Here is a 27,622-nt window from a genome sequence, read left to right as displayed (position 1 = left end):
GCATATTGGACTAGGGTTGTGCTGGCTTACCATGTACTTGGCAGGGGAGAAAAGGGACAGGGTTTACCGGGTTTTGGAAGTGGTGTTGGATCTGTCTGGATGATATGATGTCTGCTTCGCTTTCTCCTGTGAGGTCTCGGGTTCAGCATGTTTTTGTTCTGCTTTTTTGTTTGTTTTGCTATGTCGGTGCCCGTGCGAATATGGTCGGAAATATGGCGCTTTATCTGTGATGCTCGTGGGCTATGTATGGGCTGTCTCATTTTTCTCGGTGTTTTTCATGTCGGATGCACAGGTCTCTTTCTTCATCTTTCTTTCTTTTTTATATTCTGGGGTGATGGTACGGGAAACTTGCACATTGTGACTTTATTTTAATGCCTGTTTTTTTTTTTTTTTTACTATATATCTCTATATGGAGATGGGAGGCGAACCGAGGCTCAAAACGGATATTTATTGGATTTGGATATTCGACTTCTACTTGTCTTTTCTTTTTTTCTTCCCCCTTCTCTCTAGAGTGGGTGAGGTTTGATTATACGGTTACTGGAGTCTGTCTACTTTGTCCTCAACGGGTTTTGGCCTCGTTTCGACGTGATCAGGAAGCGAATGTTGTGTCTTTACATACCTATTGAATTCTCATTCATTGCCGGCGTCTTGTCCTGTACAGGTGTGTAGGTTCGGCACTATATGTCTCTGGCCTCACGGCACGGTATATATGTAACTAGTCATGTCTTCTATTTAGGGCTTCTCATCTCGCAATCTGGTAGTGATTTGTCTTGCCATGCTACACTGATATATATCTCTATTCTAGCTTAGTTTAATCCTACTACCTCTACCAGGGGTTCAATGTTGTTTCTAGAGTACGCTGACGAGATAACTAGATACTCGAATAGAGGGTAAATTGTATTTTATTCCCGAATAAAGATTGGTAGTTTAATTCCAACAAGATAGATGTAGCAATTGTCGAGATAATTAAGCATTAGTCGAAAGCACGTAAACAAGATCGTCTTTTTCTTGACAGGCATCTAACGCAGCACACAACATAGAATCTAGAAGATCTTCGGTCACATCTATGATCCCCACAAAGATGATAAAAAGAAAAAGCAACGAGGATATCCACCGGGATTCACACTCAAATAGCGCTGGTATTCACCGTGGGAGTGTGTTTTGAGGTGTCGTCGGGGGTTTGAGTTTGATCCTGAAATTCGGCAGCGGTAGGGATGACATGCACGATCTTCCTCTTGGCAGTGAAGAGACCGACAACACCACGCTCCTGGTTAGCTCCAAGCCAGGGCTTGCGGGCTTCACTCAAGACCTTCTGGGCCAGGAAATAGATCAGCTGGCCGATGATAATCAGCACAAAGGCAATCGGGTACATCCAGTGGATATGATAATGGAAGACCTTGACGCCAATGATCACACCCCAGAAGTTCATGGTGAGCATGGAGACGTTGAAGAAAGCCGCCGACGAGAGACGGAACAACAGCGGAGCGAGACAGTAGAACATACTCAGACACAGCGTGTACCCGGTGAGATATCCACCGACCTTTCCGTTCCAGTGCGCATTGTGGAAGGAGGTCCGGTCGAAGATGCCGGCCTGCGCGCCGTTGATAATCATTCCGAAGAATGACATCTGCCCGAGCACCTCGTACACTGGCCGAGTGCTGACGAAGTACTCTTCGCCCGTGTTGGTGAGGCCATAGAAGGACGCGGCTAGCAGCGCGAACATGTCGCCTTTCAGCTGGTTGCCTTGGGATATGTCTCCGCCGTTCGTGCCGGTGATGTGGTCTGAGCCGATGAGGACGCCCATTCCGCCGATACAAAGCAAGATACCAATTATTTGAGCGATGTGGTAGCGCACACCCAGAAACAGGAATGAGATGACGACGACCACGACGATGGCCCAGAAGTTGATCAGTTGCGCGCTTAGCATGGTTGTGTATTGGTATGCCAGCACAATGAAGTAGTTGCCTTCCACGTCACAGAAAGCAAGGATGATGTCTGCAGCGGTTAGTCGTTGTATATTGGATATGTGGGAGGGGAAACTGGGGCATACATTTCCAGCCGTCACGGTATACCAGTCGGAGCCAGCCCTTGAAGCCGTAACGGTACATCGTATAAGGAGTAAAGATAACGTTGAGTAGCACATAGTTTATGAAGGTCTGGAACGCAGGGATTGCCCATTGTTCCTCGCCGAGTAGCGTTGTGAAGGTACCCGTCGAGGTATTGGCAATAGCGAGAATTTGACTAGGAGCATTTGGGTTAGGGTTTGAGGGTTGAGCTGCAGTGTTTGAACTGGTTCTTACCCTAGAAGCACGGTAATATAGAATTCTTTAGTCTTAAAGTAGCCAAAAGCTCCTTTCTTCTGATCGACCAGATCCGCAGGTTGCACAGGGCACTCGGAGGCTTCCACCTGGGAACTCGAACTTTGTGCACCCGTTTGAGCATCCTTAGCCAGTGAATTGGTAGAGCTGCCATGTTCGACACCAGATGCCTGGACGGTGATTTGGTCCTTCGACTCAGACATGATGGACTGATGCGAGCTCAAAAAGCGGGGTTATTTTTGAATGCAGTGGCAAACCAGTTGCAGATTGAAGCAACGTAGCAAGAAAAGGGAGCTTTATGAAAATGAAACGAGCGCAAAACTCCCTAAGTCGCTCGCGGATTGATATCCCGGTTGAGGTTGATTTAGATGAAGAAGCAGAAATCTCAAAAGCAACCCGCCTAAGAGGAAAAAACGTCTGGAACCTTTCCCGATCGGGCCATCGTCGATAAGAAACTTCCACGCTGTTAAGCACAGCCAATCAGCGGGAGGATAGTGGGGGCGGTGAGGGTCTGTGCTGCGGACAGGGCCGTCCATCTGGTCTTGTTATGTCAGCAGCTTCAAGCAAGGTGGCTGGTACTTGGCGGGTACTGGGAGAGACAGGCTAAGCATCAGCCTGGCCGAAGTACCTTCCGTGTAACCTACATAGCTTGTGGAGATCCATGCGTTGAGTTGACCTTGCAGAGCATATTTATAGATTTATAGATTGATGGATGAATCTTAAATTATATTACTCCGTACGGGCTTTCTATTGTACACGAGTCAGACCCTGTTAACTATAAATACCTTATGACATCTTGACTGACGCCATTCCGAAACCCCTGAGAGAGAACATTGAATGGATTCCCCAGCTCTGCCGATCACGGAAGAACACCAGAATCACGGAGATCAAGTAGTCTCGATTTAGCATAAGCTGCATTCCAAGTGGTATCGCATATTTCTGCCGCGTGTGCACAATACCATAGGTACCTGGTGCCCGGTACCTCTATAGTCGGACGTTGTTAGAAATATTTAGGTACCTTAGGTACCTACGTCGATGATAGAGATGAAATAGGGATAAACAGGGAGCATAGGGAATCCTGGAAGACCCGGAAGTTCCCACTCTCTCTTCACATCCTCCAAAGTAGCTTCTTGCGAAACTCCCGGGGTCTTTAAGGGGAAAACAAGTTCCCATATTCCAAGTACCTGCCGAGGCCGTCAGGTGGACCAGGACTGTTTCCGATCGTCATCCCCTCCGCAGACTCTTTCATCATTGGGATCTCCACCTCCATTCCCTCTTTGCGTCTGTTTCAAGCCCTTTCCAAACAACCCGTACACAATCCTCCGATAACCTTCTTTTAATTTCATTCCGTTCCCCACCCCCAACTGCCCTTTGGCTCTCCTCTCGCGCCGGTGCACTTTTATCAGGCCCGGAGTGACGAGACGCCTTTCCCTGTTCTTGCCGGACCATGGCGCTGGAATTACAGCCGCCCGACGGTCGCCGACGAGTGAAGGTTTATGAACTAAGAGATAATGATTGGTTTGACCGAGGAACCGGCTTCTGCACGGGTCAGATCTTAGGAGTGAGTTGTCGCGTGTTGTGCGCGTACCGGGGACGTGCGATGTTTCATCGCGCGCAATCCCGAGCGCATCACCACCATCGTCAGTAGCTGATTGCTTTGGACTAGGAGGAACCTCGCATATTTGTCGAATCTGAAGACGTGCCTAATCGCGTCCTGCTCGAGACGCGGATCACCAAGAACGAGGGCTATCAAAAACAACAGGGTACCTATCCCGCCATTATCGGCTCATCGCTGTTGGAGATCTTTTTTGACTAACTGTCACGCGATCCAGAGACTTTGATTGTTTGGACCGAGCAGAATGGCACGGATATGGCGCTGAGCTTCCAAGAGGCGGAAGGCTGTGCGGTCATCTGGTGAGGAATCAACAAAAATCTTTGCGCGCATCAGCTAACCACGTCGAAGGGATTTTGTCAATGCCGTCCAACAACATCTCTTGACTCTCACTTCAGCTGGTAAGGTTTGTCGCGTGTTTGGAAGCTGGCATCTCTAATTGTTTTCTAAGATGACGCTTTGTCCGACGACCTCGATAACTACCAGTCCATCGTATTACCGACCCCCGAACTTGGAAACCTCCCCGAAATCGAACAGATTGTACGAGCTGCGAGCATGACACAGGGCGGTCGGGATGCGCTATCCAAATACATCATTCGCGACGAGTACATCGCCAAATTAGTACCGCTAGTGACAATGGCTGAGGATCTGGAGAGCTTGATCGATTTGCATCGGTTGTGCAACATCATGAAATCTCTCATCTTGCTCAATGACAACACCATCATCGAAACCGTCGTCGCCGATCATGTCATCCTCGGAGTGGTCGGGGCTCTGGAATGTACGCTTTACCCGGCTTCACCCTGGCGAATACAATTGATACTGACGAAAACAGATGACCCTGAATTCCCTACACATAAAGCGAACCATCGACAATACCTCGCAGACAAATCGCGATACAAGGAAGTCGTACCGATCAAGGACCCGATCATTCGCCGCAAGATTCGGAGTACATGGAGGCTGCAATATCTAAAAGATGTGGTATTGGCTCGGATTTTGGACGACCCGACGTTTTCAGTGCTCAATTCTCTCATATTCTTCAATCAAATGGAGATTGTGAATCATATTCAAGGAAACGGGCCCTTTCTGCGAGACCTCTTTCAAGTTTTCGACCCGAGAAATCCGGACCAGAGGCGCAAGGACGACGCCGTGCAGTTTCTTCACCAATGTGCTTCCATCGCGAAAAACTTGCAGGCGCCGTCGCGGGCCCAATTATTCGCCAATTTTATCAACCATGGCTTGTTCGCCGTGATAGCGTTCGCCATCAAGCACTTGAATCCAGCTATGCGCACGACTGGTATTGATATCTTAGTGATTTTGTTGGAGCACGACCCAGTCATGATGAGGGGCTATATGCTCAAGGCCGTCAACGAGAAAAAGACGCCACTAACAGACACCTTGATCGACCTTCTTCATGTGGAGGCCGACCTTGGCGTCAAGAACCAACTTGCTGATGCTATCAAGGTTCTCCTTGATCCTCAGATTCCCATGCAGGACCCGCTTGGTCGGGCTGGACCCGATTACTTCAAACTTCGCACTAACAGCCTTTTATCTGATGCATTTGTCCAGCAACATTTTGACGAGTCCTCAAAGCGGCTTTTCCAACCGCTTAAACAGCTTGCAAATCGCACAGCCCGTACGTGGTGAGGTCTTCTGTTTTGGTCCAGAATTTGCTAATCTCGAGTCTAGTTAATGATTTGACATTCCAAGAGGTCACCCTCTATTCGCATCTTGTTGAAATCCTCACCTTTTTTGTCCGCCAACACCTCTTCCGCACACGTAACTCTATACAGAGTGAATCTCTTGCCCCCCGCGTTGCACAGCTTCTGCGGGCACCCCAGAAACACCTCAAACTCGGTTAGTATACATCTTTTCCCCAGAAGCCATAGCTAATACAGACGACAGTCGCCCTCAAATTCTTCCGCACCCTGATCAGCCTCCAAGATACCTTCTACCAAGCTCTCATGACACACAATAACACATTTGAGTTGATTCTCGACATCGTCTACGAGACAATGCCTCGCGACAACTTGCTCAACTCGGCCTGTCTTGAACTTTTTGAGTTCATCAGACGGGAAAACATCAAGCCTTTTATCCTCCATGTGGTGGAAAAATATCGCGAGAAGCTCGAGAACATTATTTATGTTGATACCTTCCAGAGCCTAATTCTTCGATATGACCAGATGCAGGGTTACGGAGCCGAAGCCGATGCGACACTGTTCAGTCAGGATGAAAGTAACGCTCCGCGGAGAATTCCTCTCAATGGCCAGCGCTGGCAGGGTGCAAGAGAGATGGATCCCGCGGAAGAGGATTATTTCAACACGTCCGATGATGAAGATGAGGTAGGTAGTAGCACTTGGATTGAGACAATTTGAGAATACGACTGACAAGACAAGATGAAGTGGGCACAGAACCGTGTGGCTACTGCGGATGAACCTCCAAGCGGATCCGCCTCTGCGGTTGTCAAACCTTTGGTTGACTACCCAGATGACGACGAGGAGGACATCATGGACACCAAACCTGAAGGGGCAGGGCAACAGCCAGTGGTCGGTCCAACCGAGACTTCCACCGAGGTTCCTGCATCACCACCCACACAGAACCCTCCGGAGCGACTTGCAGAGAAACGTCGCCGTGAGGAAGAAGATGATGATGAGCTTAGCAAGCTTACCGCGGGACCTAAACGAAGAAGTTCAACGAGCAGCAATTCTGGCGCCTTTAACATGAATCGGAAAAAGAGTTTATCTGCCGGATCACTGACAGATAAGAATGCCTCACCGGGTGTATTAAATAATGTCACCAGCGCGGCGCCTAAGAGAATCGCCATCAACATTGGATCAACGGCCAAACCGCCCATTTCAGAAACTGACACAACCCGCACAGAGGTGACGAGCGAGATTTACGAGAAGGAGAATCGTGACGATAGTCAGGGTAACGAGGGTGGATGAATACCTCATAAGCCAGGCGTTTTGAATTAAGTATCCTTTTTCATGACCTAAATACCACATTTGGTTGCGGGATTTCCCATGTTTCATCTCTTGCTGTTCTTTGGGCGATGCCCATGCCCCTTCTTCTTGCTCCTTTTCTTTCTTCGGGGTATCCCTCATCTGTTTTCCAGTGGTCTTGTCTTCTCTGGCCTGAACTAGCGTCTAGTTGAATGTTGTACATGGCATGGCGTCTGGGCAATGCATTGGATCTAGCCTTGCGGTGTCTATTCTTTTTATTTTCCTGGTCGGGCTTAGATATCGACCGGTGGAGGACCATGCATCCGCGGATGGAGTCGTTGCAGTATCCTGCCATTTTCATGGTGTTCGTTACCTGGAATTATCTTCTAGTGCCGTAGATACGGCCTGCACACCTACCACTATCAAAATACCCATAGAGCCCGGGATTATCTCTCTCCGTGGTTCTTTTTCTTTTTCCTTTTCTGCTTTCTTTATAAACGTATCATATATTTTCGGGTGGTCGAGGGGCTAGCATTGGTGGTTCTACTCCATAGATGTAGAGTGCCTGGATCCACCAGCCAAATCCGACTTCACCTCCCCATCAATCCTGCGCGATTCATTCAACGACCCCGGAGTAATCATATACACAAAGAATACATAGAAAAGGGTACAATTCGTGTAATTATACTCCTTCAATTGTCTTATATTATCTATCTGGACAATCACTAACCGAGGCCAGACCACCCAACGACCCCGTAGCCATCTATATACCCTGGATAAGAGCGCGCTACAGCAGATTCCATGAGACAAGCCGAACAAAAATGGCATCCGAAATTACCTCAAATACCTTTCTCACCACCACAGGTTCTCCATCAGACCCAAAGACGACAATCTTCTTCATCTCCGGCAACCCGGGTCTGATCGGCTACTACCACCCATTCCTCTCTCTACTTTCGAAGTATCTAGGCGAGGAAGAGGAAAATTCACCAAGCTTACAATCATTCCAAATCTACGGCTCATCTCTCAGCGGCTTTGAGATTGACGAACACCAGCCCTCGCCGCCACCGAACAATGGCGTTGATCTCGATCTAGAAGGTCAGATACGCTTTGTCCAGGGAAAGCTCGCTGCCCTAATGGGAGACCAAAGAAGCGGCAATGGTAACGGTAAAGCTACCGTGGATGCTGGAGCTAGACAGAAAGTCATCCTGATCGGACACTCCGTTGGCGCATATATCGCCATGGAAATCCTAAGACGACACCGCGAAGCGAGCCCAGAAAGCACCTTCGATATCATCGGCGGAGCAATGCTCTTCCCGACTGTCAAGGATATCGCTGCGTCGCCTTCAGGACAGAAATTGACGGTACATAATACGCCTCTTGCCAGATGCTTGTGCTTTTCTTTTCCTTCGCTTGTTGCTAATCCCGGCTCGGTTACGTAGACTCTACTTTCAATCATTCCCCGTCTTGCGGTGGTGGTCAGTCTCTTCGTCCGACTACTTACATTCCTGCTCCCGACATCGCTTCTTCGATATGTGGTCCGGCTCGTCATGAACGATCCCCCTGCTCATGCTTTGGACGCTACGTGTGCTTTTCTGAAGAGTCGCGGTGGGGTACGACAAGCTTTGTATGTGTGATATTCTTTCTTGCTATGTTTAGGCTTTATCTAATTACTCTTCGTCGGCTGCTAGACATATGGCTGCTGATGAAATGCGGACTATCACTTCGGATAAATGGAGTGATGATGTCTGGGGCGCTGCATCGGCGCGTGAGCCTATCGCAAAGCTGTTTTTCTATTTTGGTCGTAATGATCACTGGGTGGCTGATCAGACGAGGGATGACATTGTTGCGGTGCGTGGGCGGAAGGGAGGACAGGCTGGGCCGACTATGGTTGTTTGTGAAGAGGGTTTGCCACATGCTTTCTGTTTGAGTAAGTGGATTTCAATCGACTTTGACTACGATATGTAGCTTTGCTGACAGTTTATAGAACACAGTGATGTGATGGCACGAAAAGTGGCGGGGATGATTGGGCAGATTGTGGCTTGAGGGAGAGGCTATGGCTTTTACAATCTATGCATAGAATAGACAGGAACTACATAAAGACAATGAATTTCGCCTTTGGCGCAGATTGTAACGGGTATCTCAAGAGACGCTACGCCACGCCCATTCCCATCAGAATGAAAAAGAGCCCAAAGCTATTCAAATATACAATAAATCATAAAGCTAGACGCCATGTACAAATGATTGACGGCCGAAGGAATGTTCAGCACTCTATTGCCCCTGCCCCTGCCCATTGCTGTTGCCTTGTTGAGCTAGCCCTGCTCTCCGGAATAAATCTCCTAGCACATCGGACTGCGGCTGCGGTGGGGGAGTAGGATGGTGAGGCACCATGTGTTGATAGCTGGATTGCTGTGGGTATTGCTGCGGGTGCTGATTGGGGCCTAGATGGTGTGCGCGCACACTCCAAGAATCGTCCTGGGCGCGCTGCTGACCAAACATGTCTTGCAGCGAAATATGACGTCCCATAGGCACCCCAGTTTGTAGTTCCTCCATCGGAGGTGCCTGTGTGGAAGCCGCCATTGCTGCGGCGTGCAAGCTAGTCTGGCGCATAGCCTCGAGACGTTCGCGAGCTAGCTTCATGCTCTCCCCCGCGTGGGTGGCGCACTCGAGAATCATCTGGGCATTTATGGTGCGACTCTCCGCGGTGGAGTTTGGCGGCGGCTCTGAGTAGATCCAGAGACCGTAGATGCGCACGTTGTTTGTGCCGGTTTGGTTCTTGGACAAATTCTGGGGGTGCAAGGGGTCGGCGATGCCATTTTGTCCAGCTTCGCCTTCGGCACTTTCTTCGGCTTTGAGAATCACATATTCCTCTGTAATTTCGACATTCTCCCCCTCGGTGAGAGGGAGATCGAAGTTGTCCAACCCGCGGCGGTTTACCACGAAGGCAGTATAGCGATCTTCGCCTAGCTCACCCTGTGTTTCCTGACACACAAACAGGGTTCCTTCGACTCCGTTCTTTTCCCATTGTTTTGTCGTGGGGCTGAAGATGTAAACAACTGCGTAGGGGGCGAGTGAGAGGATGGAGGTCACTGAGGGCTTATGGCGGCGGATAACAGAGAGGTTGAGCTCTTCGTTCGAGCGGAGCGGGGGTGCAGGTTGTTGCTGCATGTCGGAGTAGTATGGGGCGTCAGATTCATTATCGGTGAGGTTGACAGGATTGTGATTGTTCTGTCTCCGCGGTTTGCGTGCAGTCATATTTTCTGTTGGAACCCTTGGAATTGTGCACGATGGAAGGAGCTGGGGCATATCGTCATGGCAGCTCCGCCTTCGCGCTTATCCGGCGTCTCTCTACTTTCTACTTTCTCTCTACTCTCTACTTGCGCCTCTTCTCTTTTGAACCTCATGTAAGGTAATTGGGTACTGGCATATATTTGATTCCTTTCTGATTGGTCTCGGCATATCTCCTTCCCTAAATTTCGCGTGATGAGGATCCGATCCTTCTAAACCTTGGTGGGATGACACCTGATGAAATGAGCCATTGTCGCATTATACAACCAATTCGCTCAATTCGCTCAATTCCTTCTATTTATCCTATGGTACTCATTACCGCTTCGTTCTTCTACTGCAACAACACTCATACCCTATTTTCCCTTGCCGGAATTAAGGACCGCGCAAGCGCACACATTCATACATACATCACGCTACATACTGCTACCCCACTGAACCTCCAACCATAGCCAAGCGAGGCAAAGAAGCTTTATATTGTGATTTCACAGACAATCACACACCATGAGTCCTAAATCGCAACCGTCATCCGCATCAGAGCACAAGAGCCACGAGGCCGAATACACGGAAGAAATTAAGAAGTCAGGACTCGACGTTCTGTCACTTTCACGCGCGATCAGAGCAAGGAAAGCCGAGTACACACGCCGGAGATCGATCCGAGTCAAGGTCGGCACGTGGAATGTAGCCGGCATCTCCGACACCGAGAAGGACGTTGGAAGGTGGTTTGTTCAGGGAGAAGGGGTGTGCCCGAAGTTCTCTGGGACAAACTACGCGCACGAGCCAGAATCCGATTCGCCCAGCAAGCCCGACGAGCCAAAATCAGACAGCGATAAAAAAGTAACTTTTCACTACAGTCCCGAGGAGGTAGACCTGTACGTCTTGGGCTTGCAGGAAGTGGTCGATATCTCTTCTCCAACAGAAGCGTTCCGGCCATATGTTGACCTCACACCGTCCAAGCGGTGGAAGGAAGCTGTGGAAAAAGCGCTACCCGGGGGATATAAGCTAGTATCTGAAGTCCAGCTGGTCGGCTTGTTGCTTCTGATATATGTGTCGCCCGCCATTGGAGACAGTGTTGCTTCTGTCAGTAGTACATCTGTCGGTACGGGACTGATGGGGTACATGGGAAACAAAGGCGCTGTGGCAACGCGCATTGTCCTGGGCGAAACCACCCGTTTGGTCTTTATCAACTGTCATCTCGCAGCTGGGTCTGACAAAGGCAGCTTGGAGAGACGCAACTGGGACTCTTCTCAGATTGTCCAGCGTGCTAGATTTGACGCGGTTTGGCCCGAGGATGACGGATCGGGCGAATCGGGCGAAGCAATAGGAGATGAAGATTTCACTTTCTGGTTTGGTGACCTTAACTACCGCCTCGATGATATCACTGGCGACGATGTGCGCCAAGTCCTCTCTCGACATACCGCCAATCAGTACGACAAAGAGCGCCAAGAAAAGATGTCTTCAAGCCCTTCTGGCTCTACGGCCGATTCTGATGATGATTCGCCTTCCTCTTCTTCTTCTTCTTCTTCTCCGGACGAGGAGACGGAGTCAGTCACTGCAACTGTCACCGAACCTGTCACCGACGAACAGATTGACCCTCATAATGACCCCGCGTCTCTTCAAACTACAATTGCCTCACTTATCCCGCACGATCAACTTAAACTTCAGCAAAGAAAAGGATCGGCTTTCCACAAGGGTTGGCGGGAAGGTCATATCACTTTCTTGCCGACGTATAAATACGACGTTGGGAGTGTGGCCATGTTTGATACGAGCGAGAAGCAGCGCGCTCCCAGCTGGTGTGATCGGATTCTGTTTCGTAGCCAGCGGGATAAGCTGAGACATGAGAAGCTCGATCAGGAAGCGGAGGAGGCCCGAAAGAGGGACGAGGAGATGAAGGCAAGGGGACTGGACAAGGCTGTTGCCGATGATAACGTCTTGTTTGATTATGACCCTGATGAAGACGGTGCGAACAGCGAGGAGTACATATCGGACGAGGATCAAGCCGCTGATGATGATGATGATGCAAGCACAATTGCATCGCTCGACTCTTGCTATGATTTAATCCGCTTGGACCATTACGTGTCACACCAAGGCATTCTGTCGTCTGACCACAAGCCTCTGGATGCTACCTTTACCTTGAGTTTTGATGCAGTCAATCGCGATCTGAAATCAAAGGTGCATCAAGAAGTGGCCCGTGAATTAGACAAGGCCGAGAATGAAGCTCGGCCCGATCTTACTATTGTGGTGGATAGACATAGTGACCATAAGCGCCCAGAGAAAGATCCTGACACCGTCGATTTCGGGGATATTGCCTTCGATGTGCCAGCTCATCGGTCCCTAACTATTGCCAACACCAGCGGCACCCCGGCAACTTTTTCATTTGCGGAGCGGCATAAAGTTGTCGACGAGACAATTACACAAACAGCCTCGTGGCTTGTTGTGCGTGTCTGCAAGTCTGCAGACATCGCCCCAGACACCGGCCCATCGATGGCTTCTTCGTCTGAGAGCCACACTCTGCTCCCTGGTGAAGTAGCGAATATCGATGTCACGGCTTACGTTCGCAACATCGAACACGTCCGATTGCTTAATATTGGAAAGGTGAATCTAGAAGACATCCTTGTCCTCCATGTCGATGGCGGCCGTGACCACTTTATCCCTGTTCAGGGCCGTTGGCTACCCACCTGCTTCGGTTGCAGTGTTGACGAGTTGACCCGCATGCCAGAAGCGGGTGCTCGAAGCTTGGCCGAATCAAAAACCCCACACCCATCCATCACAGATACTTCCACGGAAATCCGCCTGTCGGCACCCCGCGAGCTTTTCCGACTGACCGAGGCGATATCCGAGCTGACAGAGCGCGCTGTTGCAGAGTGGAGCATGACAAACGGTGAATCCGAGGAGCATAAAGCTCCATGGGCAACGGATCTTTCCGGGGGAGCCTGGCCTTTCCAGCCTGATACATGGACTCTAAAGGACCCACAGGAGCGTGCTAAGCTGCGAAATTCCGTGCGTGAAGCTCTTGACACCAACAAATCCCTCAGCTCAATATTTGCCCCTGAGATATCCTCTCTTCATCGGTTGGAGGTCCTATCTGAAACCCTCCTCACTTTCCTCAACTCGCTCCAAGACGGCATCGTCACGGCGAAAGTATGGCAAGACATGGAGCAGCAGATAGCTGCGCGGGAGAAAAGCAAATCCCCTCCTCGAAACTGGGAAGAAAGCCAGTCCTGGGTGCTTGAGCACCTGGCCTACTCACCAGCGCACAGCGTATCATTCACGTTTGTCACTTTTATGCTCGCCCGCATAGCCAATGAAGTGGCTCCAGTATCGGCCGGTACGCCGTTGATCCCATTATCCAAGCAAAAGAACAACGCCACCCCCAATAAACCGATAGATAAGCAGGCCGGGGCTGCAAGCCAGAATCAAGCCCAGTCTCCTACTCCAGCTTCCGCTACTGCCTTCATAACCAGCGGCAGTTTCCGCCGCAAGAACCGCACCTCGAGCACATCCACCAGCACCAGCCCTGACCCCCCACCTCAGAACCATTCAATAGCACGCCGTCAAGCAGTCGAGACTGCTCTAGCGTCTGTCTTTGCACTTGTGCTTATTTCTGCCTCTGCTCCGATGCCGTCTAAAGAGAAAGAGCGTCGTATATCTGAAGAGCGGAGGCGATCGATCATTGAGCCATTCTTAAAGATGGTTGGGGTAGATGATCGAGGTCCATCTGGGGGCCGGTATTGATTTTTTCCGAACCCCGTCATGTTTTGACTCCCATAGACTTGGCTTTTGAAGTTGTTAGATTCCATCACGTTGTCTCGATGTGTATAATGCTGTATTGAGGCCATGTCTTCACGTTTTCCTCTAGAGATCAATGATACAGGCTGGGCAAGCAATTTGAACTAAAGTCAATTTTCCTATCCTACAGTCCATGATAAATTATGCTCCGGAAGTGCTTAAGTTAATACATGCACGCCAATATACTGATCGCTCGGTCATCACCCCAATACCCCTCACTAAATACTATGCAGTCAACAAGAAAACAAAATAAAAGTCCATGCATATCCCCATCACCCCCCATCCCCATTCCTCACCTCAGACCGCCGCTGCGACACCAGCCCACCACCCTGCCGATATACACCGGATGACCCAGCCCTAGCCTTCCCCTTCGACGATTTAGACTTCGATCTCTGCTGCGGCGCAGGCTTCCGCCCGATCAGCATCCGCTTCGCCCCAAGCCAACACTCCGAGACCGCACGCCCAGGCAAACCGACCAGCGACAGCGCAATCCGAGCAGGGACGACGACGCACGCGCAAGCCCAGTCCAGCAAGACGAGCGCATAGTTTGGACGACGAGACTCGGCCGACCGCGTCGCAGCAGCCGCCAGCGCAAGCGCGTCGCCGGCCTGTGTCTCGAGGCGCACGAAGCGCTGATCAGTCTGCAGGGAGAAGAGGGCGGATCGTTTCTCGTAGCGACGGACGGCGCGGTTGAGGGCTTCGATGTCGGGCTGGATAGCTTTTCGGGTTTCGAGGGCTGCGTTGGCGACCAGGGCTGGGGAGATCTGGGGTTGGTCTTGTTCTTGTACTTTTTGGGAGGGGTCTTTGGTGTTTGGTTTTGTGGCGAGACGGGCGGTTGCTGTCTCTGCGACGTGGGCTTCGAGCTCTTCGAGGCGTTTGACTAGGTCTTGGAGGGTTGTTGGGGTTATGATTGGGTCTGTTGCGGATGATACGATGCGTTGGAGGTGGAGGGTGCGCTTTTGGATTAGTCTTAGGAGGTGGGAGACTGGACGGACTTCGGAGGCTAGGAGGAAGATGGTTAGGTTGTAGTTTGATACTAGGCCCTCGGAGGGTCGGGAGAGACTGGAGCGGATAGCGTGGAGGAGACCGGTGCCGACTAGAGGGAATATGAAGCAGGTGGCTAGAGCGATGAGCTCGTGGATCTGGAGCTCGGAGATGGCTGTTGCTGCATCCTTGTGTTGTTCTTGGTCGTCGAGCTCGAATGGGGGATCGCCGGGCGCTGGAAATCCACTTTCTTCGTGTCGGATGGCCTGGGCCGAGCGATACCAGTCCCTTTATATAGTTCATATTAGTACTTTGTTTGGGGAGATTGTGGGGGAGGGGGGGCCATACCAAGGTAACCGGACAGACCAGTTGAGGAATATAGCGGCCAAGACTAGTATTGTGACGTCGGTGACGAACGAACTACCTTCATGGAAGAAAATGCCTGCTATTGCGGGCAGCAGGGCCAGGCCTAGCGGTGCAGAATGCCAATGCGATTCTTCTGTCGAGAGTGTGCCATGGCCTTTTTCTACACGGGGTAGAAACAAGTCGTCGGTCGATGAGCGGATAGAGTTGCGGGCCTCCGAGAGCGTGTCCGAGAGGGTTGAGTTCCGTCGTTGATTTTCCTCAAAGGTACGGGCGCGACGTATGTTCAAGGGCCGCTGAGTGGGTGCATCCGCCATGTTGTTTCTGAGGTTGGGAAAAGGAACATGTGTGTCTCTTACTTACACCATACGGCCTGGAGAGTATGGGATACAATGCCGAGGATGATGCAATGAGGCCCGACACTCCAGGGCTTTGACTTGACCATCGAAGAACATTTGAATAACTGCATATAAATATGTAGGTAGACTTCCTAATAGTCAACATGAATATCTCGCATTTTATATATCTTTTCCTATATGATTCTATATTTTGGCGGCTAACACCCATAAGAGACTATAAACAAGACACCTGAGACCAAGACTACTCTTGTTACTAGCTATGTAGCTTGGGAACTATGCCATATCTAAATAGTAGACTATTCAGTAACGAGATATAGACGCATTTTAACTATTTCTATTGTTGCAGTGTCATTTATTGTTAGCCGAGGGTCATCCTCTACGGACTAGACGCATCAACTCTCTCACACCTTTAAAATCTGGTCAATCTTCTAATTTCCCCAACCTGATAGACTAGACAGTCTAGATCAATTATGAATCATTCATCTCCCATGCCGAAGTCAAAAATAACAGGCGGATCAGAATGAATAAACTCCCTGCCCTTTCGGGTCTATTGACACCCAAATCCGGACTGGGGTGCCTCACACTATTCGCTCAACCACAACACCCCAGACGATGGGCTTCGAATTTCTTTATTCGGCTCCTTTCATCTTCTTTATTCTCCTTATTGCAATTTGTTCAGTCTAATTCAAAGCTAATTCAATGGACAGGTTTCTTTGCTTGTTGCAGAATATGTCAAGGCCTGGTACCCCCGGCCGTGGGTTTTGCTTCTGCAGCCCATACCTTTCTCTGAATAGTACATGAGTTTGCTCAATACACGATGTCTTGAGCTATGAATCAACCTCCTGATTCTCACTATTCGGATCTCAATAAGAAATCGCTGTCAATCACCTCCCCTGGCTGAGTATACTTCATCGAGAGAGGATGGTTCCAATCCATTCTTCTTTCTTTCATACTATCTCTTAGTCTCCTTGATCATTTTGCAAGAGAACTGGAGTTCCAGACTATCTACATATTCTTTTTAATCTCTGTTTTACATCTGCCGTCATGGATATTCACCACAGATACCCGCAGGCCGTGGCTCTACCAATTCTATCTATTTTCTCCATTGCTCTCGCTATTCCGCCATTAATTCTGCATGGAAAGAACCGAAATTTCCCTGCTACTAGTCTGATATTCTGGTCAATCCTCCTCAACTTGTTCAACATCATCAATTCTCTCATATGGCCCACGGACGACGTGGCGTCGTGGTGGGATGGAGCTGGTCTCTGTGATATCGAGGTCAAGTTTATGGCTGCCGGCTACGTGGGCATCCCAGGAAGCCTGGCATGCATCTTTCGAAGTCTTGCAATCGTACTGGATACAGACCGGGCCACATTAGTCCCGAGCAGAGGTCAACGCTGGCGCAACCAGTGCATGGAGATTCTGTTCTGCGTTGCTGTTCCAGTCACCGCAATGATCACACATATCATCTGGCAGAAGAGCCGATACTTGCTATTTGCCATCTCGGGATGTGTGAACAACTTCGACGAGAGCTGGGTTAGTCTCGTCTTTGCATGGATCTGGCCGCCGATTATCTGCCTCATTGCAGCATATTATTGCTGTAAGTATACTCCCAACTCACTTCAAAAACACTCCATTAACCAAATATCACAGGCCTGGTCCTCATCCGCGTACACAAGTACCGAAGCGACTTCGCAAACATCCTCCGCGCCTCCAGCAGCAACCTCAGCAAATCCCGCTTCCTCCGTCTCTTCTTCCTGGCCCTATCAATGCTTGTCTGCATCCTCCCACTTCAAGGCTACGTCGTCTACACCGACATCATCCTCTCCCTCCCCTGGCACAGCTACTCCTGGAGCAGAATCCACAACGGAGAATGGAACACCATCACCAAAGTCCCCATCGACGGCACAGTCTTCTTCGACCGCTGGACCCCCGTCGCATCAGGCTTCATGATCTTCATCTTCTTCGGCTTCGGCCGCGACGCAACCCGCATGTACCGCACAGTCTTCTGGTACCTCGGACTGGGCTACTGCTTCCCGAGCATCGAGCCCCCAACCGATACGCACAACTCCGGCCCTTCAGCGGCGCACGCCTCAACAGCAACCACGCTCGTCGGCAGCATCGGCTCCCGTGCGAAATCAATGTTCTCGCGACAGAAGGAATCCTTCGCTACGTTTGTCTCGACGCATGGCACATACAACGATATCGAAAAGGGCTCTTCCTCGCCCTTGTCCCGTTATACCAGGTCTACCAGGAACTCGCGCTGGAATAGCTTGCCCTGGTCGCTCTTTAACAGACGCCAGACTCGTCAGGATATAGATGGGACGCTGCTGAATGACCTCCCCGTTGGTACTTCGCTGACTGTATCCTCGAATGCTTGGGCTAGTCGTCGTGATAGCCGGGATCTGTCTAGTGGACCTAGTTCGCCTAAGCTTAGTAAGGATTTCATTCATGTGCGCCAGGTTATTAGCCAGCAGAGCGAGGTCAGGATTCAGGTCTAGTGGGCTTGTTCTTCTTCTGGTTGTATCTCGGCTTGCAGTGGTTTCATTACGGTTTGCTCATCTTGCGTTTGCGTTGGTCTGGGTCATGGGATCTGTTGTCTAGCAGAGTTTTACTTAAGTATCATAATACATAATTTGATTTGCGCAGTTGTGCCCCACACAGAAAGGTAGAAGAGTTCAGCGAAGGCGTAGTCCCCGGGTTGGTGGTAGGCCGGGATAGATCCTGTCTGTGGCTTATATTTCGCTGGTATAAAGTGAAATAAGTCACAACTTGAATCTACGAAGGCCAATATTTTGAGACCAAGAATCGAGATTTAGCATACTAAGTCTACATCACACGCTACCAAAATCAAATCATCCACTAGAAAACAAAATGTATCCAGGGTATTGTACATATTATCACACCGCAAAGGAGGATTCAATCAATCTCACCAGCCACGAAATATAACTAGCAACATATTCAGATTGATCGAGCCCCAATCAAGCCATTTACTGAGACTCGTCGGAGTGACCGGAGTTATCGGGCCGCTTAAGGACCTCGAGAGTGCCTAGAAGAATGTTAGATCGAACCCTTTTCTCTCTTGCTCTGGGAGGCTAGGAGCAGATCCAGTAAACGAGAGATCGACATACGCTGCACAATGTTCAGAGTGGACCGGTTTTGACCCTCGGAATCTTCCCAAGTGGACATCTTAGCATCACCTTCGACGTACAGGAGGGTTCTGCGGGAGAAAGTTAGCTCATCTGCATCAAGCTAAAAGCTTAAATAGCTGCATTGGCGCAAGTTGACAGGAAATTGAGCAGGGTAACCCCATAACCCAACCTCTGCTCAACCACATGACATGAAAGAGTAACGTCTCATCCGAAAGCGCGTCGCTTGACCGCCAAATCACCTATCATATGTTCAACCAGGCCCGCGTTGCAGATCATCATGCAGCCTTCAAGCGCAAGCTCTCGCTCTCGCTCGCGATCCGCATAGACTGCACACGCAGACCCAAACTCAAACGACAAGATATAGCAAACACACGACGAAAAAGACGCAATCCAAGCATGCAGCCGCACAAGCCAGAAAAGTATCACGAGTAGCCACTTACCCCTTCTGCAAGCCAAGGATGAAATCGCGCTGGCCGCCCTCGGGGACGAAGTTTACGATGCGCCACCAGCTGGTCTGACGGTTCTCGCGGTTGCCGTGGGAAGTGGCAATGGTGTATTTGATGATCTCCTGGCCGGAGGAGGTGGCATGGAGCTCGGGCTCTGCGCCGAGGCGGCCAGTGAGGGTCAGGCGGGCGATGGCCCAGTTGGGCGAGGTGCTGAAGGTGCGGGCGTACCGGGGGATGCTGGCCAGGCTCATGCTCAGGTTCGGGCGCAGGGAAGAGATGAAGGTAGACATGGTTGGATGGAGGACGTGTGAATTATGGTTTATGGTAAGGATGGATTCATTGGATTTGTTTTGGCGTGTGAACGTTGTTGACCATAACACGTGATGTGTACATGGGCTACCGCTTTCAGATGTGATATAGTGGCAGAAGGCACTATTAGGCTGGCTATCAGGATTATTATTGGTTATTATGGTTTGAATCAGGGATTTTGGTTGCAATTGAGATATCCTGTAGATTGAAATAAGTGCTCCATATTTATTTGGTGAAGCTCATAAGCTCATGCGAGAGAGCTATAGCTAGCTCTACCCCGGAATTGCCCCTTGTGCAGGGTTCTATCTACGGGTGCAGACAGCTAGTTATAAGCATCAGAATTAGAAATCCAACGTCTCGCCTTGGATGTCCCGAGTCAAAAGGAAAAAGAAAGCAAGGACAAGCAAGCAAAGAAATGCAAATCAAACGACGGGCCTAACTCTATTATTTTGAAATCCTTCATAACGCCATGTGAATGCCAACAGGGTATAATATTTTTAGCCCGGTCACGTCAGTCCATCGCATCCGACTCTCCCGAAAACTATATGGATTTCCGCGTATTCCGTATAGGTACAATTGTACAATTGTACAACATGCAATTGTACACCGTCAGCAGCACTAAAGTGGAAAAAGCAGCCGATAGGCAGATCAGCCAGGGGCAGATCCCAGCGGAGATGCTGCACCGCTGCTGATTGACTGAACCAGACCGAGATAAATTAAGATAGCTGTTGTCTCAGATGCACTCCTTACATGGTCAATTAGCGGCCCAACCACGTCGCCGCAGATGGGGCCTTTGGAGTCAACAATGGTTAACATGGCTAACACGGCCGACATTTGCAGGACAATAAGATTGGTCAAGTCGACGGTCAAAGTCAAATTGATTCGGCTCAAACCTGGAAGGTCAATCGCCAAATTAGCTGAATCGATAGATCGGCTACAGGCAAAGCGCGGCGCCACCCGAACTGAGAGCCCTGGAGTCTGCTGCTGCTGCTGCTGGGGGGTTTTTGGTTCACCGCGAACTGGCGACGTGAGTATAAATGACGGTGAATTTGCTCAGAAGGGATGATCTGACAGCTCACTCGAATTGAAAATGCAGATCCCAGTGTGTTGTTCAACTTAAAGGAAGCAAAAATCAGAAATTAAAAAAAACAATAGTCCCATCGAGGGCCCGCAATAACATGTCGTTTCATGGTTGGAATCTCCAATACTATCCACACCAGGGACAATTAAGCCACAGTATGGAGACATGAGGATATTCTCTCTCTCTCTTTGGTCCGTGCCAGTGATGCTAGTCCAAGTCAATCCAAGCTAATCCAAGTTAGTCCAAGTTCGTCCTTGCTAGATCGGCTAATTCCACGATCGGTGGAGGCAAAGTAGATAGCTCAGCTTCGATATACGATCGCGTGGCTTGTAATTTTATTATCCTCTCAGATTCCTTGAATTCATGCTGGGGCTCCCTCAGCTGTAAACTCAAATATGAAAGCCCTGTTCCATTCATCCTTACGCGTTTTGGTTTATATGTAGGGGAGGCTTAGGGTTGTCTCCGTTGGTCCTTTTTTTCTTCTTCCTCCTTACCCTACAATGTGTCCCTGACCGACGTCAATTAATTCTCTTTTTTATTTTTAATTATTAATATTTGTCTATTCCTTTTGTCTGTATTAATTTCACGCGCCGTGTGACTGACACCGCGGGATATGTGAAAGGCGTGCAGGCCTTAGAATACCCAAGGACATTTGCATTTCGCTTCGGAAACTGGAGTCAAGATGCGGTGGTCTTTTATATTCGTCTTAATAGTGTCCCTGTTTCTACTAGGGACATTGGCAGCGCCAGCTTCGCCCGCGGGACGACGCAATGTTGCATTCGCCAACTTGGAGGTCAGACAGGAAAAGGAAACGGATTCTACAAAGACAGATGCTGCCAGTGAGACTACGACGGCAACACAAACAGATACATCAAAAACAACAACCGAGGCATCAACATCTGTCGAAACTACAACGACAGGCGCTACTACCTCGAGTACTGACTCGACTACTACAACGCATGCGACAACGCATGCCACAACAACGACTTCTGCCGCTTCTGCTACCTCCACTGTACCTTCGCTCGACGGAGCAACTGAATCTTCTCAACAGGAAGCAGCAGACTCCAGTAGGCCGACCTACTCCGGTGGTCTGCCAATCAAACCAGTGATCACGCCGGCATGGGGTGTTGGGGGAGTTATACTTATTGCCCTCGGGGCTGTTCTGGCTTTCATTGGTGTCCGGCAACAATGGTATTTAAGCTACGATTCTTTGATGACAATAGCATTTTCTAACAAAGAAAAGGGTCCAAATCTTCCTCTCAACCGGATTTCTTAGCGCATTGGGAGTTACCGTAAGTTCTATACTCGAAAATAGCAAAGAGCAAAAACTAACCAACTCTCATACAGGTCCTTATTATCTATGTGATGAGCCCACCGGTCAGCAATGCTGTACAGGGCGGTTACCTCGTCGCTGTCTTCTTCACCGGCGTTGTGTTCGGTGCTTTATCGCTCGTCTTCAGAGAGATATGCGAGGGACTGGGCTGTCTTCTGGGCGGTTTCTGCCTGAGCATGTGGTTCCTTGCCTTGAAATCCGGCGGCCTTGTAACCGAAAGTGGCTCCAGGGTCGGTATGATCATTGCCTTTACTGTAGGTTTCTACTGCCTGTCATTCAGCCATTATACCCGATCATACGGGTTGATCGGTTGCACATCATTCGCCGGTGCAACTGCCTTAGTCCTTGGAATCGATTGCTTTAGCAGAGCTGGGTTGAAGGAGTTCTGGTTATACAACTGGAGTAAGTCTAACAATTTTTCCCAACTGTTGATAGTTGCTGACAGACCCAGACTTGAACCAAAATGTCTTCCCTCTTAACACGGACACTTACCCCGTGACACGTGGTATTCGTGTTGAGCTCGCCGTGACTATCATTATCGCTGTTCTAGGAGTAATCTCCCAGATCAGACTTTGGAATCTCATCAAGGAGCGCAGAACCAAGGAAGAAGAATCCCGCCTGGAACACACTCGAAAGATCGAAGAAGAAGATCTCGAAATCGGTCGCCGACTCGAGGAGAAGAATATCCAAGAACGTGCTGAATGGGAACTCATTTACGGAACCGGCAAAGCCGCCGATGGCAAAACCGCCTCGGTTTCGGAGACTGCTGTTGATGACTCGCGACGGGGCTCGGAGGCGTTTGAGTCCTCTGACAACGACAGGGAGGGTGAGATCGAGCTCAAGGAAATCTCGAGCCCCGATGCTTCCGGTAGTGGTTCTGATGGAGAGAAGAACCGCCAGGGTGAAAACGGTACTCGCGAACTTGAGGCTGTGCCTGAGGAGGATTCATCCCAACAGGGTCAATCACAAGATGCAGAGGAAAAGGGCGTCGAGCAAGAGGGTCGATCTGAAGAAAAGGTGCCGAGACCTACCACACCTGTTATGACTCATATCCTTGGTGAGGGCAATGATGAGTCCTCTGAGATCGGTGCTGAGATCGGCTCAGAGGTCGGCACGCCGCGCTCGAAACGGTTCTCCGGCAGAGAAATGTTGAACCGGATGTCTTGGCGGCTCAGCAATGGTGTTATGACGACTTCACAGTCGCAGGAGAATCTGGTGGCTCATGATGATGCCAGCTCTTCTGTCCTGGGGGTTGTGGATGATCTCCATGAGATGAGCGTCGGCTGTCCGAGTGTTCTATCGGATGCGGATGTTCACGAGCAAACGCGCGAAATTAGAGCCGAGTTATCTCCAGAGAAGGACTCGGCAGGTGTGGACATCAAGTCAAAATCCGGCTCACAAGCCATCCAAGATGCTGGACTCCATGTCGATACAGCCATATCCCAGGATGCCGAGAAAGTGACCACCGAAGAAGTCGATACTAGCGACACTGTTCAGCAGGTGTCTCCCGTCGAGAGCACTGTTATTGCCAACAGTCCCCTTGAGAATTCTGGAATTTCCGAAGTGTCGGAGAAGCCACAATCGCCAGAAACCCCCGCAACAGATGTTCAAGCAGACATTCCAGATGCCTCAAAGAAGATCGGGGAAGTCAAGCCCAAACCTACATTGGAGCAGTCACCTATGAATGATGCAGAAGTGGAAAATGTGGAGGCCAATGAAGATCAACCTCCTACTGCTAAAACCATCAAGGCCGAGTCTATTCCTGAGTCGAAGGCTGCATCTTTGCCCGAGCCCAAGGTTGAGCCAAAGATCAAAGTAATCAAAAAACTAGATGCGTCAAGCATCAAGCACATCCCCGAGCAAACATCACGAGTGATCCATTCGTACCGGACGAACGAATGGGCCAAGCATCTCGCAGATGCGGACACCCCTGAGATGGAGCCGCTTGAGTTCGAACCTGAACCCGAGGCAGAAGCCTCAGAGGAAGTTCGCGAGACTGCAGCATTTGTCGATGTAGGCGGTCTTCTCCAGACGCCTCTTACTGCACAACCACCACCAATCGTGAACAGACCTGAATTTGATGATATGGACAATCAACAACCATACATCTCATCGACACCCTCACCAGATATTCCCCGATCAAAGACACGGACAGGCACGCAAGGTCTCAGCAAAGCGAATCCAAGTCTAACCCGGAACGATTCGACAGCTTCGGTCAATATGCTACCATCAGCTTTTAATCCTTTCATAACCCAAGAACCGGGATTGACGTCGATGCGCTGCGCATCGACTCCCCTGTTGACAGTCACTACTCCCAACGAGCCCAAAGAAGCAGAGCCATCATCACGCTGGAACGGGCCACCTCCCCTTCTCGCAATCCGCGAGAACATGGTCCGAAACCGCATGTCCTCAACATCCAACCGCTTCGATCCCTGGGCCGCACGCAACTTATCCCGACAGTCTCTACCTGATATGGCACCCCTCGTCTCCCCAGTAGCACCAGTATCACCGCCGCTCTCCATCCCGGAAGAAAAGGAGATAGAACCCGAACCCAACGAGGATGACATCCCACTTTCCAAACGGCGCGCCCTGCTACAGCGCCAGACAATGCGGTCTTCATCTGCATTAAGCATTGAGAATCTCCAGGCTGCCCAGTCCCCTATGTATCCCCCGGCAGAACCCGCCGGCGAGCTGAAGCGGTCTGCTTCAAGAATGGCAGCGTGGCGACAATCGGTCCGCGAGGAAATCACCCAAAAGCGAAATCCTTTGGCCATGCAGTCCCCGCCCCTCAGCCCAGCTGGTCCCCCCGACCAACGGCGCACATGGAGCTCTGTGCAGCAGATGCGCGAGGCTTCGTCTGCTCAGCTGGGCAATGCCATCGCAGACGGCATGCAGCGTGGCAACATGACGGATCTGCACCGACAGGCAATGCGACGTATGCAGGCCTCAGCAAATCGAAAGCTGTAGTACCTATGGTTCATTCATTTTTCTCAATACCCCTTGATTTGGTTCTTTTTTACCAAGCGTTGTTATTACACGCCATGGCGAATGTGTGTTTCCTACGACTTTATGAAGTATTTATTGCATCAATGTCTATAATCTTATTTGATAATGTATATCTTTGCCCAATTCGCGCCATGCAAGTAATACGGCCTCACCGAGCACTGCCGAGACTTGGTCTGAATTGAAATGCAGTTCGTCATATCGCAGTGCATGGTGACTACTAGGGTTCCTATTGGCTTTTAAGGGGAATCGGTCGTAGCCTATAGAATAGGATGAAGACTATGACTCTACGGAGTAATAAGTCGGAAGATCTTATGGCCAATTTCCGTTGGTAATAAGAGCTAAGAGGACCAAAGTCCCTAACGGTCCTTATGCACTGCGATAGTCATCCCTAATAGTGCAATAGTACGTCTATTAGCGTTTGCTAGAGTGTGCATACTACCAATAAAGGCCGAGATGAAACAAGGGACGGTGGATTCATCACAGTGAAACCGGGGGCAAACGACTTGCATATCAATTATTATATTATTGGACGTATATCCCTTTCGAGTCTCTGTCATTTTGATATAAGATATAAGATGCAAGATCCTTCTTCAAGTCTGAATTCCGGTTTCTGTCTATTTAGCAAAAGTCGAGACTCATATACGCCAAGCTAGCTGCTTCTATAAGATTTACAAGGATTTTGTCTCAAATTTCACCTACAAATTCAAACCTTCTTTCTTTTCCCTAATTCTTTTCTAATATCATTTCTCACACTCATTTTGCTGTATGTCCACATAGGGCACTGTTCTCTTGGCCGATCTCCATCTCCGCTCCAGTTTCCCCCCTCTCCTTTCTCCCCTCAAAACGGCGTCCTTAATAGTCCCCAGACCTCTGTCGAGGGAGGAAGAAGCATACTGTTACCCACGTGGCCAACAATTCATAAACCGGCCTCCAACCAATCGCGCCTCCGTGGAGTCAACTCCGTCATTCGTTCGCGCCCAGCGGCGACAGTGCGTTCCGATCTCAGGCCCGCCGTCGCTCCTCCGCCCACCAGCAGTCCGACTCGCAAACCCAGTCAACCACGTCCCACGAATAACCCCCATAACCGTCCGCCCCCAACAATCCGACGAGAGTCTCCCACTCAGCTTCGACCACTCACGCGACGTCCACCCCCTCCTCAGCGTCCCAGAGCGACGCCGCTCCCGCCTAAGCCCATCCCCGAACAGCCTACTCGTCGAGCGCAGCCAGGGGGAAACAGAAAGTGGCCGGACGAGCATTGCCCTGCCCCGACGACACCGTCGCAGCGAAGAGTTCACAGAAATGACGGCCGCGTTCGCGGGCAGCGCAGCGCGCGAAACAGAGAACCTGCGCCCTCCCGAAGCTGTCCACCTCACACAGAGCGGCACCCGACAGAACGACCGTTTCCGCTACACCCAGTCACAAACTTCCTTCCACTCCCAGTCCCAGTCCCAGTCCCAGATCGCTTCCGTCCCGTCGCATACTGGGTACCCGCATGCCGATGTCGCTGAGGAGCTCGCCTGGGGCCCTGCTCACCCCTGTTTTCCGCATATTAATCCCCATGTGCCTCTCGGGTCGCGGGAGTACCTCACAACGCGCGTGATTCGCATCCGGCGAGATTGGATGATCAAGGGTGATTTGGCGCCGACATTTTCGAATTTGTATCCCGAGATCCTTGATCCGTTGTTGTCGGAGCAGGAGTTTCGCCGGGTTATCTCTACCGTCAATGATGGTGTTATCAAGGCGTTTGATCCGTTCAGTTTTCGGAATTGGTTCGATAGCACGATGGGTTTGTTGACGGGCTGGGTATGGGATGATATCAATGCCCCCGCGACCAAAAGCCAGTTGCAGCGTGTCGAGGCTTGGTTGGAGAATTGGAACCGCGAGGTCGGTGCCAAAGATGGTGTTCATATCTGGAGCTTGAGGCGGACGGCCTATATGTCGCTTGATATCCAGATTCCCGATCCCAAGGTTGGCATTGTACCCAGTGAAGCCCCTTCAGCTGCTAATACCAGGCCGAGTACTGGTATTGGGGCTGGCTCTTGATGGTGTCGGGCTGCAGGCGCCGTTTTGCTTTTGCTTTCTGATTGTACATCTTTGTGATTTGTTCCTTTACTGGGATCTCTGCATGATATCCATCCCGCGCGACACTGAATCTTTCGCTATATACCTTTCGTCTTTGGAGTCCGAGGTTTTCCTTTTAATATTTCTGTGATCTGATCCCTTTCTTTCATATCTCTTCTGTCAGCTTCATCTACATATCCCTGATTCCCCTGGGGGGCTACTTTACCCTGATCTCGAACTGTCATCTTGACCATACATCTTTGTCCATATCCGGCTGTCATACTGCATTGTCACCTCTAGACTTGCTAATCCTGAGAAAGAACTAACTACATTGCGGATTTCTCTCCGCCTTAATGCTCCCTCCACGTTGATGTTCAATAGGAGTAGAGCAGCCCATGGTCCATACAATACTCGTACATTGAGCGTTTATGCAAGTCAGTGTTCGCTTTGCCTGCAAAACATTCTGTGGTAGGTTCATGCACCATCGTGATAATTCATACATTAGGCAAAAATATCACACTACAAACAAGCATATCTTCAAGCTCAAACCCAATTACAGTCCAATATTCCTAAATTGTCGACACCGAG

General features: G+C 50.1%; 9 protein-coding genes across 9 annotated transcripts; 5 read left to right on the top strand and 4 right to left on the bottom strand.

Moving 5' to 3' along the window:
• Positions 1 to 1,126: 1,126 nt before the first annotated feature.
• On the bottom strand, positions 1,127 to 2,521 carry LCP9604111_3388 (DUF914 domain membrane protein; the record flags this gene model as incomplete). Its single annotated transcript, XM_039070970.1, has 3 exons — positions 1,127 to 1,995; positions 2,051 to 2,241; positions 2,301 to 2,521. The coding sequence occupies 3 exons, from the start codon at positions 2,519 to 2,521 to the stop codon at positions 1,127 to 1,129; spliced, it is 1,281 nt and encodes a 426-aa protein (XP_038930655.1).
• Positions 2,522 to 3,765: 1,244 nt separating this feature from the next.
• Positions 3,766 to 6,872, top strand: LCP9604111_3387 (SMEK family protein; the record flags this gene model as incomplete). Its single annotated transcript, XM_039070969.1, has 9 exons — positions 3,766 to 3,879; positions 3,985 to 4,081; positions 4,151 to 4,232; positions 4,282 to 4,331; positions 4,382 to 4,708; positions 4,763 to 5,563; positions 5,617 to 5,784; positions 5,833 to 6,269; positions 6,324 to 6,872. The coding sequence occupies 9 exons, from the start codon at positions 3,766 to 3,768 to the stop codon at positions 6,870 to 6,872; spliced, it is 2,625 nt and encodes an 874-aa protein (XP_038930654.1).
• Positions 6,873 to 7,690: 818 nt separating this feature from the next.
• LCP9604111_3386 (bifunctional triacylglycerol lipase/ester hydrolase) lies at positions 7,691 to 8,912 on the top strand (the record flags this gene model as incomplete). Its single annotated transcript, XM_039070968.1, has 4 exons — positions 7,691 to 8,230; positions 8,309 to 8,493; positions 8,558 to 8,796; positions 8,854 to 8,912. 4 exons carry the CDS (start codon positions 7,691 to 7,693, stop codon positions 8,910 to 8,912), a joined length of 1,023 nt encoding a protein of 340 aa, XP_038930653.1.
• Positions 8,913 to 9,137: 225 nt separating this feature from the next.
• LCP9604111_3385 (Dcp1 family protein) lies at positions 9,138 to 10,121 on the bottom strand (the record flags this gene model as incomplete). Its single annotated transcript, XM_039070967.1, has 1 exon — positions 9,138 to 10,121. One exon carries the CDS (start codon positions 10,119 to 10,121, stop codon positions 9,138 to 9,140), a length of 984 nt encoding a protein of 327 aa, XP_038930652.1.
• A 534-nt stretch (positions 10,122 to 10,655) lies between these two features.
• Positions 10,656 to 13,886, top strand: LCP9604111_3384 (phosphatase family protein; the record flags this gene model as incomplete). Its single annotated transcript, XM_039070966.1, has 1 exon — positions 10,656 to 13,886. One exon carries the CDS (start codon positions 10,656 to 10,658, stop codon positions 13,884 to 13,886), a length of 3,231 nt encoding a protein of 1,076 aa, XP_038930651.1.
• A 326-nt stretch (positions 13,887 to 14,212) lies between these two features.
• On the bottom strand, positions 14,213 to 15,604 carry LCP9604111_3383 (uncharacterized protein; the record flags this gene model as incomplete). Its single annotated transcript, XM_039070965.1, has 2 exons — positions 14,213 to 15,212; positions 15,273 to 15,604. 2 exons carry the CDS (start codon positions 15,602 to 15,604, stop codon positions 14,213 to 14,215), a joined length of 1,332 nt encoding a protein of 443 aa, XP_038930650.1.
• Positions 15,605 to 16,690: 1,086 nt separating this feature from the next.
• Positions 16,691 to 18,147, top strand: LCP9604111_3382 (pheromone receptor; the record flags this gene model as incomplete). The annotated part of the gene is made up of 2 exons (XM_039070964.1): positions 16,691 to 17,246; positions 17,300 to 18,147. 2 exons carry the CDS (start codon positions 16,691 to 16,693, stop codon positions 18,145 to 18,147), a joined length of 1,404 nt encoding a protein of 467 aa, XP_038930649.1.
• A 926-nt stretch (positions 18,148 to 19,073) lies between these two features.
• LCP9604111_3381 (uncharacterized protein) lies at positions 19,074 to 19,534 on the bottom strand (the record flags this gene model as incomplete). Its single annotated transcript, XM_039070963.1, has 2 exons — positions 19,074 to 19,143; positions 19,239 to 19,534. The coding sequence occupies 2 exons, from the start codon at positions 19,532 to 19,534 to the stop codon at positions 19,074 to 19,076; spliced, it is 366 nt and encodes a 121-aa protein (XP_038930648.1).
• Positions 19,535 to 21,316: 1,782 nt separating this feature from the next.
• LCP9604111_3380 (uncharacterized protein) lies at positions 21,317 to 27,016 on the top strand (the record flags this gene model as incomplete). The annotated part of the gene is made up of 5 exons (XM_039070962.1): positions 21,317 to 21,825; positions 21,878 to 21,926; positions 21,982 to 22,369; positions 22,419 to 24,902; positions 25,860 to 27,016. 5 exons carry the CDS (start codon positions 21,317 to 21,319, stop codon positions 27,014 to 27,016), a joined length of 4,587 nt encoding a protein of 1,528 aa, XP_038930647.1.
• Positions 27,017 to 27,622: the final 606 nt, after the last annotated feature.

This window comes from Penicillium roqueforti (genome assembly GCF_015533775.1).
Source record: "Penicillium roqueforti strain LCP96 04111 chromosome Unknown scaffold_05, whole genome shotgun sequence".
Taxonomy (NCBI): Eukaryota; Fungi; Ascomycota; class Eurotiomycetes; order Eurotiales; family Aspergillaceae; genus Penicillium; species Penicillium roqueforti.
This window is presented reverse-complemented; position numbering and strand designations above follow the sequence as displayed.